Genomic DNA, 12,249 nt, shown 5'->3' with positions numbered 1-12,249 from the left:
ACTGTAAATTCATATCTAAATTCTCCAACCAGTCTCCTTTCAACTACTATAAAACAGAATTCTAAATGCATTTACTAATTAAATTCAACATTTGTGACATATGGCAGATTATACTTCATGTTCAGAAATATGAGTAAATATTTTATTTTAATTCCCTTTTACCTTTATCCTTTTTCTTAGAGGACTCTTCTACAGAAGATAATCTGGATTTTTTATGTGATGACTCTTCACAATCTTTTCTGGCTTTATCCTTTCTTTTTTTTGACTTGACTTCTTTTCTCCTTTATGTTGAACAATATAAAGTTAACTTTTTCAACTGAATTTTACAAAAAATAAAAATCAATGGGTAAAAAAGTCAAATCAGTTAAAGTACTCATTTTTAAAATGTAGTTTACATAATAAGGAACCCTTAAATGAGTCTGTAAATATTTTAGGTTAGTATATTAATTAAAACAATTCTGTAAGATTATGAAGCCTGAACACTCTGACACAAAGGATTATTTTTATAAGTTCTGTGTATAAACCTTAGTAAATGTAAATCACAGTTTTTACTCATTTCTTTTCTATATTCTATCATTTAGCCATTCTAAAAAAATTACAAAATCAAATCTCATTTTCCTCCACATAATTCATATCTACCTACACTTTGAAAAAACACATACAAGAAAAAACCACTCTAACAGTTCTCAACCACCAGTAAATAGAAAATTCTTAAGAATAAAGGAATACAGCAAAGGTATAATAGAACGAGGATGGAAAAGCTTACTGTTAACTCATATATCTACTTTAGACCACTTATCCTTTTACTGCTGTAGCTTTATCTCTTCTAGGCCAAGTTTACAAGGTTGTCAGTGCCATAGCTGGCAAACAACTGATTTTAATTGGTTAAGAAAAGAAACACTAAATAGGAAAAGGTGATAATGCTGAAACTGGGACTGGGAAAGAGGATGAAGAGACAACAGAGTGGATTACTTTCAAGAAACTTGCTTATCAGGCCTTTCAAATTAAGATACACCAAATACTACAATACTGTTTAAGACAGTAATAACTTCTTGCCTCTTGTAAGAATAATTTCAATCTTGAAATGAAGCTCGAAACTCAAGGTCAAATAAAACTTTGTTATCTTCCAGTATCATTGAGAGGGGAAATCAATTAATCTAAAAACTTTGCTAATTTTAAGAATTTAAAATTTTTTATTTATTTTTAATAGCTAAAATACTAGATAAGGCTCATTTAGAACACAGCTGATTTTAAATTAATATACTAATATATACATTTTATAAAGTTGCAGAATCTTACTGTTAAGACTTTCAAGTGTTACTCAGGACATGAAACTTGACCACTACAATCATGCCAGGTTACACAGATTTTGTCTGAACATCTGCAACGCCAGGGACTTCATTATGCTTGACTTATCATACGCCAGACACTGTGTCAAGCATTTTATATGCATTTTCATTTAATCCCCACAATAACCTTAGTATACTCATTTTTAGAGATAATAAAATTGAGTCTTACAGAGGTTACATAGCTTGCCCAAGAAGACTAGCAAGTGGATTAGCTGAGAGGAATATATAGGAAAGCCTACTATCTATATATACTGCACAATGCAGAACAATGATACTCCTACCCCATTCAGTATGGCAGACACAGTCTAGCTCATTCAATAGGAGCCTGATTTTAACATCTAAAATGAGTATAGAGGTATAATCCTTTGTAACAATGACAAACTCTAATTAAAACAATGCTTAAATGAGACATAGGAATCACTTTATGAAGACCTGCTTTACAATATAGTTTCGAAGAATATTACAGTATCTGAACACTGATTCCAAACCAAAAATTCTAGCATCTATCTACCACCCTGCACAGGCCTTCACATTTAAAACTGCTTGACTAGAGTTAGGCATGACGAACTTCCAGTTCCCTGGTTTATGTGGTCATATGGTAATGGCGGATTTTATATACAATCAACTAATCAAACATCAACCACTCAAGTCTACTTTAGACATCCAGTGCAGGTGACTACGTCCCAGAGTACTAAAATTAACAACCACATTTTAAAAGATAATATTACCTGTGATGAAAATTTAATTTAAAGGAACATTCTTGGCATAATCCTAAAAAAAAAAAAAAAAAAAGAGTAACAGCACAGAATTGCTAAATTTTAATAACTGCACTGCTACTTTACTTTTAATATCATAAATTGTCATTTTTCTTTACATTCCTTTACTGTAAGAGGGGAAACAAATAATCTGAAGAAAACAATCTGATTCTCTCCCACCTCAAAAAATGTATATATATAATAAAAATTGAATCACAATGCTTGAGAAATTGAAAATATTCTGCCATTGCTTTAGAAAATGGTGCTGTCAAGTTATTCTAAAAGCAAACTGTTTCACAGGCAGAATTGTATCTCACATCAAAGACATCTAATAACAATAGTGTGGGTATAGTCATTTCCTCTGAAGTACTCTAAGAGTTTTCAAATGTAAAAGAACTTGCAAAAAAGTTCCTCTATTGTGGTCTCTTTTTTGCTTTAATCTCAGTTCACACTAGTTGACTCTTCCTCATAAGCACTTCCAGGAAGAACTCAGACACCAACCTTCATTGGTGTGTACCAAGTAGCATATGGAGAAATCCTTGATTTCTACCCAGAGTGGGCAGACACTCTAAGGGCACACGTATTTAGGAACCAGAGAAGGTTGTTAACATGAGGCAGAGAAGAAGCTGACACATAAAAGACTAGCTTAGGAGAAAAAAAAGAATAAGCAACAGATCCTAAAACATGTATATTAAGAGAAACTTCTGTATTCTGGGTTATAATCCTAAGCTTTTAAGACTAATATCAAGAAAATCTGCCCTTCTAAAATTTTTTCTTTATTGACAGTCAATAAAGTCTACACCATAACAATATGGCTATCAGCTAATGCGAGATTTTATATTGCCTTTTCTGATACTTTGCATCTCACTCTGCCCTGGTGACATTCTCAAAGTAATGGAAAGAGGTCTTCACTTCACGAATTACTGGTTTACCTTTGGCATTAGAACTATTTCCCCTAATGTCACTCTTGCAACTTTCAGAAGCTCTGAGAAAAAAAGAGTTCCCAAGAAGATACATTAAAAATTTTTAATTGGATCTTAAATTAGCCTATATATTTTAAAATCTAAATTACTAGATAAACTTTGAAGAAATCAATCACACCCCACCTAAAATCAACTTACTTAATTTAACAAGCGCATTTCTCTTTTCACCATGCTCAATATAACCAAAATTAACTTCCCAACTCTTTAAGCCTTCTTTTTTATCACAACGTTTATTTCCACAGCAAAACTGGCCTGCAAATAAAGGAAGGAATATTAGCTATGATGGTTGGTGACAATATTTATCTATACAATCTGGCATTACCTCTGAAATTTACTCAACATACATACATAACATACATGACATACATATATAAATTCCTAGCTTTATAAAATAATCATTAAAAAACTGACCACAATAATTGTGGTATGTTCAACAATCAAATCAAATTGCTGAATGAACTGTTTAAAAAAAAAACAGTTCCAGAATTCTTTACCTGATAGATAGTTGACTATCTATCAAGTTGACTGTTTATATTAAGATACAGAGTTTTAGTGACTCCGTGTAAGGGAATCTTACACTTTGGAAGATGGAAGTACTAGAAAAGTGTACTCACTAATACACTAAAAGAATAAGTATATTTTCCAAAGTACATGCACTTATAACTGGGACAATCTTTTTCAATATTTAATAATATTAAAATTGATAAAAATTGAAATTTTTAATATGGCATTTAAGTACCAGCATAAAATGACATTTAAAACACATTTTAACTAGCATTTTGAGATTAAGTAGAATGAGTAATCAAACCTGATGCTCTTAAGTTTTAGAATCACTTGACACTAAAATCAATGCCTTATTATCATATCCACTGTATATTAAAACCTATGCAAAAAAGGACTAATATTGATGATCCAAGAGGGAAAAAAAAATAAACTACTCAACAATTATTAACTTCAACAGAAAAAGACAAGATCAAACTTATTTGCACAAACTAAAAAAAAGCATTTATATCTCAATAATTTGCACCAACAGGAACTGCCTTTTTTTCATAAAAAAGAAACTGTCAAAATGAATTTTGAAAATTACCAGTTCAAAGGCTGATAACTTTTCTAAATTGGCATTGTTTCACTCATTCCAAATAAATACTTCATTAAATCTGTATGTGTTTAGCAATGGCTCTATTGTTAAAAAAGCACCAAGATTCAGTCAGAGCAAATAGCTTTCTTTCCCCTTCTCAAGTAAAACTTTTTTCAATTACATGAATTTAGAGAATGTCCATCAATTTTTTTTAAAGGCAGCATTACTTACTGTCACTTGAAAATTCCATTCAATAGAAGTATAAAATTTTAAAATTGTGGTAGACATTTCAACAGCTCTCATTGTCTTAGGTAAAAGCACAAACTAAAATGTAATGCTAAGAAAAGTTTAAAATAGCTTTAAAATTATTCTTTTTCCTTCTCCTCTATAGTACCTTTAGGGCTGATCTTAATTTATGGAAGATGTATATGAGCCATACTGACAGCATAAATGTTTAATCATTTAAAAATGAAACTTTTATTTTCAAAGATTTTTAAAAGTTTTTAGTTTAAAATTATTTCCTTAATGTTCCTATGTAGTTTTCAGAAACATTAACACTTAAAATGCAATCACCAATAAAGAGCTAATTTTATAGCGTGAGACAGTATAAAGATTAACACTTAAATGCAATCACCAATAATACAAAGCTAATTTTATAGCATGAGACAGTACAGAAATATTAAATTTTCAGAAAAATTTTATGAATAGATTACAATGCATAGAAAAAGCATTTACTGATTGTCTACCAAATGCTTGTTCTTTTTCTGTAAGACTAAATATTTGGGCTCAAACTCAGTGACTCCCTAAGAATAAGAACTAGCCTGTCTAAAAATTATTAGGTTCAAAGTAATATTTAATTTCTATCTGCAAAATGTGGATTTGACTGGAATACAGTAATACCAACACATTATTCCAAAAATTAATAGAGAAAAATTCAAGTATTCATCTGTTGATAGTTTCCTTCCTAGGAAATTTTTAACTCTTTGAACATTTTCTACTTATCTGCAATTGAATATCCTAGAAGCAAAAATTCTAAACGTAAAAACCATTAAAGCATTATATTCTGAACTTTGTTAGCAATATATCATTAATACACCTTCTCTAATTTTACTTTGTATTTTGTAGATAATCACTTATTGTATACATTAGGAATAATCTTACCCAGTGACTTCAATAATATAACAAAATAACCTTATCCTATTAAAAACTAAAATAAAAAAAAGAATTACCTTTCCCTGAAATTACTTCTTTTTCTACTCGCCACCTAAATCCAAACTGACAAGAAAAAAAAAATACATTTATGCCAGAGTAAATTTAAACAATATTTAAATTGTAGATAAATCTTATCATGGAGCCAACAATTAACATAATGACACTTACTAATCTAAAAAGTAAACCTAATTCCCCTCATGATAGTTTTTTCTCTCCTTATAGGATTCCAGGTACTTAAAAGTACATCTGAACAATCACCAACTTCTCTGTTAAGGAATAATCCTCTTTACTTTTTTTTTTTTTTTTTTTTTTTTTTTGCGGTACGTGGGCCTCTCACTGTTGTGGCCTCTCCTGTTGCGGAGCACAGGCCCCGGACGCGCAGGCTCAGCGGCCATGGCTCACGGGCCCAGCTGCTCCGCGGCATGTGGGATCTTCCCGGACCGGGGCACGAACCCGCGTCCCCTGCATCGGCAGGCGGACTCTCAACCACTGCACCACCAGGGAAGCCCCTCTTTACTTTTTAAAAAAGTTTATTTATTCATTTTTGGCTGTGTTGGGTCTTCATTGCTGTGTGCGGGCTTTCTCTAGTTGCTGCGAGCGGGGCCTACTCTTCATTGCGGTGCACAGGCTTCTCATTGCAGTGGCTTCTCTTGTTGCACAGCATAGGCTATAGGTGCATGGGCTTCAGTAGTTGTGGCGTGTGGGCTCAGCAGTTGTGGCACACAGGCTTAGCTGCTCCGTGGCATGTGGGATCTTCCTGGCCCAGGGCTTGAACCTGTGTTCCCTGCATTGGCAGGTGGATTCTTAACCACTGCACCACCAGGGAAGTCCGATCCTCTTTACTTTTGGACTTCTTATTAAAAGTTATAGGTGCCAGGCACAAGGTATGTAAATTAACAAAAAATATATACTGTTCTATGACACTGACAGAAAAAAAGAAGTTCTAGTACAATAAAGAAGCAGTATACTATAATATGAGAGTACAGTCTTTGGAGTCAGATTGTTTGGGTTTATGTCTTAGCTCCATCGTTTCACAGCTATATAATACTGGACAAGTTATTTAATCTATTTGTGGCTCAGTTGCCTCATATAGAGATAATACGAGTACTACTGCTTTGGGTTAAGACGTTTAAATGGAATAATACATATAAAGTACTTATAATAGTATCTGGTGTATAGTACACCAGGGGTTAGCAGATAATGGTCTACAGGCCTGCTGCCTATTTTTATAAATAAAGTTTTAATGGAACACAACCACAACCCTTCATTTGTATATAGCTCTTTTCCCACTACAACAGAATAGTAATGAACAGGAAAAAGCAATGGTACCAGTCTGGAGCCCTAAAGTGGAAAGTTGTTAAATTTCCCTCCAGATTCCTAAACGTAACTTTATAGTTGACCCTTGAACATGGGGTTTAGGGGCACTGACCACTACGCAGTTGAAAATCTGAGCATAAATTTACACTTAGCCCTCCAGATCCAGGGTTCCACATCTGCAAACTGAACCAACACAGACTGTGTAGTACTATAGTACGTATTTAGTGAAAGAATCCACACAGTTCAAACCCACGTTGTTCAAGGGTCAACTGTTATTTGCTTTTTGGCTAAAAATGATAGTGTTAAAATGTTTTCTCCACTATCTTATAAGACTCACATCCATATGCTAAATTACTATTTTAGTAAATAGTTTAGTTTTCTATTCAATTTACCATATAGTTAAAAGCTCAGCTCTAGAATCATGCTGACCCAATGCAAGTTCTATCATTTATTAACTAGCTGTGAGGTTGGGAAAGTTACTTAATTTCTCAGTCTATTTCCTTTTTATGAATAAAATCCTAATCTCATAGGTTGTTGTAATTAAGAAAGATAATTCAGATGAAGCATTCAATGCCTGGTTAATTTTGCTTATTTTTATTTTATTTTTTAATCATCTATTATTTGAATTAGGCAATTCTGTATTTTAAACGCAAATGAGGGCTCGAAATATTTCAAAATATTCTAACTGAAAATAAAATAAAATCCCCCAGTCTAGGAAAAAAAGAAATAAAAAATTCAAAATAACTCTGTATTTAATTCTATTTTTAAGCCCATACATCTATGTGAGGACTGTTTGTCATCCAAAAGATGTTGGAATGTCTACTGAAGCATAGTCAAATGTGTACAGCAACAGTTCCCAAACTTTTTCTTTCACTCATTAATCTATTCAACAAATAATTATTAAGTAACTACTTACTGGCTTGGCACTCTGCTGAGAGTATAAAGTGATTATTAAAATAAGTGTCTGTCACCAAGAAGGTTATAATCTTATGGCGGATAAGAAATGTAACAACTACAATATGTCCTACTAGTTAAAGATTGCATAGAGGTTTTGCCTCAATGTTTTTCTATTCTTTCCTGACAAATATTCCTGTTGATACATTGGATTAAACACTTGAATTACTCAGGGTGTGGTGCTTAGCCTCCTTTTCTTCTCACTCTACCCTCTAGAACAAGGAGGTCACACATGCAAGCAATAAGAGAGAAGTATCCTGACTTCCTGACAACACAAAGTTCCATGACCATCCACCTGGACTTTTATGGGAAAGGAAAACAAACTTGTAGTTCATTTAAGTCACTGTTATTTGGAACTGCTTGCTGGTCCCTGTAGCTGAATCTTACCCTAACTGATACAATGATCCAACCAAATTCTCAATGATGAAAGGGAAAAAGCAACAAAGAAGGAAATAGGGGTGTGAAACAAAGGCTGGAATTCACTAAAAATGCCCTAAGTATCTACTATATATATTAGGCACTTAGCTAGGAGCTTGTTAATTAAAAATGAATAAAACACTGCCTTTGTGTAAGTAAAACTATGAGAAAATGCATAGTAGCAAGAAAGTCAACAGCATTACTCTTTCTCCAAAATACTATGCCAAAAAAAACAATCATTATCTTTGCCAAGAAGATCCCCCTGGTATGTGTGGAGCAAGATATGGGAAATCTCTCTACCTTTCCCTCTATTTTACCGTGAACTTAAAACTGCTCTAAAAAACAGCCTTAAGAAAAAAGATGTCCCTCTCTCCATATTTCCTATTTCTCTAGGATCTATACTCAACACCTGCAAGTCATATGTGATTTCTTACTTGCACTTACCCTGGTATCTAACTAACTCATCATGTTCTAATAGAAAAACACAACTTGTTTCAAGATTATGCATTTTATTTATTTAAATTATTTATTATTTATTTTTGGCTGCATGGGGTCTTTGCTGCTGCATGCGGGCTTCTCTAGTTGTGTCGAGTGGGGGCTACTCTTCGTTGCGGTGCACGGGCTTCTCACTGCGGTGGCTTCTCTTGCTGCGGAACACGGGCTCTAGGCGCGCAGGATTCAGTAGTTGTGGCTCATGGGTTCAGTAGCTCCATGGCATGTGGGATCTTCCCGGACCTGGTATTGAACCCATGTCCTCTGCACTGGCAGGCGGATTCTTAACCACTGCGCCACCAGGGAAGTCCCTATGCACTATAAAGTATGATTTCCAGTAATATACTGTGTTTTTATAAATGGGGAATACAGGGCTTCCCTTGTGGCGCAGTGGTTTAGAGTCCGCCTGCCGATGCAGGGGACACGGGTTCGTGCCCCGGTCTGGGAAGATCCCACATGCTGCGGAGCGGCTGGGCCCGTGAGCCATGGCCGCTGAACCTGCGCATCCGGAGCCTGTGCTCCGCAAAGGGAGAGGCCACAACAGTGAGAGGCCCGCGTACCGCAAAAACAAAAATGAAAACAAAATAAATGGGGAATACAAATATTTAACTATTTATTTATATCCACTTTCTTCCGTCAACTATAGTTATTTTTTGAGGGCAGACACCATGCTTTAACCCACAGCACCCAGCCCAGTCCTATATAAATATTGGAAGACAATCAACAAATGAACCAGGGTTGAAAAAGTTTTGTTATGTGCTCCTTGAAAGACTTATACTTCACCTGCAACTTGCAGTATAATACCTTCAAGTAACTCCAACTGCTGTGATGCTTTTTGGATTCAATATGGTCAATAACTATTAGAGATGAGAGCTAGTTTACAAGAAACTGAGGAAGTTTTAGGGATACATCAAGTGCTGGGGTTTGTAAACAGGGTTATAAAAATGCACACTACTACTATCTATGAGAATATTGTAAAGCAACCCACATGTTAAAGGCACTAGTGAAAAATTATTAAACCAATTATGGTTCTGAGATTTAACTATTAAAATGAAAAGAAATCCTTCGGATAAACAAATCTAAGATAGCTTTTTAGGGACTTCCCTGGTGGCGCAGTGGTTAAGAATCCGCCTGCTGATGCAAGGGACACAGGTTGGAGGCCTGGTCCAGGAAGATCCCACATGCCAACTAAGCCCATGTGCACAACTACTGAGCCTGTGCTCTAGAGCCCGAGAGCCACAACTACTGAAGCCCACGCACCTAGAGCCTGTGCTCCGCAACAAGAGAAGCCACTGCAAGGAGAAGCCCACACACCACAACAAAGAGTAGCTCCCACTCACCCCAACTAGAGAAAGCCTGTGAGCAGCAACGAAGACCCAACGCAGCCAAAAATAAATTAAATTTTTTTTAAAAACTTTTTAAATAGGTTGTCTTAATACAATACAGATGTACACTATCCAAAACATACAGATTTATGCAACATTCCTTCCCCTCCCATTTCAAACTGAGATCATTTGTTTCTGGGTCAATTTATCTATCAGTAGCTAAAAATGTGAAAAATGAGATAGGAATAAAAATCATCCTAGAGGAGGCGATCAAAATGGCAGAGAGACATGGAGCTCACCTCCTCCCACAAATAAAACAAAAATACATCTACTCGTAGAACAATTCTCAGAGAATACCTACTGAAAGCTTGAAGATCCTATACAACCAGAGCTGAAAGAAAGATCCCCACATAACTGGGGAAGACAAAGGGAACAGGGAGAAGAAGAGGAATTGGGATGAGACCTACGCCCCTGGTAGGGAGCTGTGAAAAAGGAAAGGTCCCCTCACCCTGGGAACCTCCTTCACCAGCTGGGAGGTCTGCTGGGACAGATAGGGAGCTTCAGAGGCTCGAGAGAAGAGCATGGGAGCTGGTCTGCAGCCCTGCAGGGTAAAGAAAGACCAGTATAGACGGTCCCCGCCATGTCGCTGCACTTCCTAGCCAGAGACACGTGCCTGAAGTGCACAGCAACTGGGTAGTGAAACTTGGGCTTCAGTGGACAGACCTGGGAAGAGGACTTGGCTTGGCTGCGTGGAGACAGCCTGAAGGGCCAGGAGTGTTGCTTGGGCCAAAACTGGGGGTGTGCACAGGACAGAGAGTGGTTCTGCCACAGCAGGCTCATTATCAGCATGCTTGCAATGGGGCACAGCTCCGGCCACTGCGGGTTTTGCAAACTCTGTGGGTGCGCGCACACGGAGGCAGGGCTGAAGTCTGAGCCAGTGACTGGAGCTCCCACAGTGCGCACACCTTCAGGAGGTTTTCCATCAGTGGCTTTGTCAGCATGCATATGTACCTAAGGGACCTCCAAGCCCATTACCAGTGCTCCCACAGAGGAACCAGCCACTGAAGGCAGGGCCAACAACACTGATCTTTGTGGGCACATGCACCAGGTGGCAGGCAGCATCACAGTTGCACGTTCCTGTGGACAGCTCCTGGGGAAGAATACACAGCAGCTCCTTTCCCAGAGAGAGTGCTCCAGTCCCACCTACCTCACACTGCAGCTTAGAACCTGACCTGGGTGGGGGCTTCTACTCCTACAACTGGGGAGCAGACCCTGCCCCTGACAGGGCTGTGACAACCACAGAGCAAAGAGGAGGCCCTACTCAACATCCAGTGCAGGCTCTGATCACACCACCACCAAACACACTGCCATCAAGGGGACAAGGGCCAACACACCCTGAGAAAAGATATGGCAAGAATCCTACCAAAAACAACCCTTGCACCAAGAATACTGGATTCCCACAGTCTACACAGGGTCGCTCTGACATAAAAACAGCCACAGTAGATAACTGTTTCTCCTAAATTCATAGAGTCAAAGAAATATAAGTAAAATGAAAAAACAAAGGAACTATTTCCAATTAAAAGAACAAGAGAAATCCCCTGAAAGAACAACGAAACAGACTTCTCCAGTCAACGAAACAGACTTCTCCAGTCTACCCGACCCCAAGCTCAAAAAGGAGGTAATAATAATGCTGAAGGAATTAAGAAAGACTATTGATAGAAACGCAGATCACCATAACAAGGAACTAGAAACTATAAAGAGGAGCCAATCAAAATTAGATAACCCAACTGCCAAGATGAAAACCAAGCTAAAGGAAATAAATAGCAAACTAAATAAGGTAGAAGAATGAATAAGTGATCTGGAAGACAGAATAATGGAAATCACCCAATCAGAACAGCAGACAGAAAGACAAATGAAAGAAAAAAATGAAAGCAACATATGAGATTATGGGATAATATAAAGCATGCCAATCTATGCATAAAAGGAATCCCAGAAGAAGAAAGAGGAAAGGGAATCAAAAATTTATTCAAAGGAATTATGGCTGAAAACTTCCCAAACCTAAAGAAGGAAACAGATATCCAGATACAGGAAGCACAGAGGGTCCCAAACAGACCTACTCCAAGATATCATAATGAAAATGACAAAAGTTAGAGAGGATTCTAAAGGCAGCAAGATAAAAACAAAGAGTCAGTTACAAGGGAACCGCCATAAGGGTATCAGTTGATTTCTCTACAGAAACTGTGCATGCCAGAAGGGAGTGGCAAGATACATTTAAAGTCCTGAAAGGGAAAAACCTGCAACCTATGATACCCTACTCAGCAAGATTATCATTAAGCATGGAAGGAGAGAGAAAGAATTTCTCAAAGA

The 12,249-nt window shown here is 36.7% G+C and overlaps 1 protein-coding gene across 3 annotated transcripts in view; it reads right to left on the bottom strand.

Annotated features, from left to right (window-relative positions):
• The window catches only part of LOC132439790 (protein FRA10AC1), a 45,584-nt gene that overhangs the window by 17,187 nt on the left and 16,148 nt on the right, over positions 1 to 12,249 (bottom strand). For all 3 annotated transcript variants that reach the window (XM_060034457.1, XM_060034456.1, XM_060034455.1), the window contains exons 9-12: positions 5,395 to 5,440; positions 3,226 to 3,339; positions 2,078 to 2,120; positions 163 to 281 (exon numbers count right to left, since the gene is read on the bottom strand). In XM_060034457.1, coding sequence (XP_059890440.1) covers positions 163 to 281; positions 2,078 to 2,120; positions 3,226 to 3,339; positions 5,395 to 5,440 — 322 coding nt within the window. The remainder of the gene's footprint in view (positions 1 to 162; positions 282 to 2,077; positions 2,121 to 3,225; positions 3,340 to 5,394; positions 5,441 to 12,249) is intronic.

Source organism: Delphinus delphis, chromosome 16, assembly GCF_949987515.2.
Source record: "Delphinus delphis chromosome 16, mDelDel1.2, whole genome shotgun sequence".
NCBI lineage: Eukaryota > Metazoa > Chordata > Mammalia > Artiodactyla > Delphinidae > Delphinus > Delphinus delphis.
The sequence above is the reverse complement of the archived record's forward strand: the minus strand, read 5'-3'. Positions and strand labels throughout refer to the sequence as shown.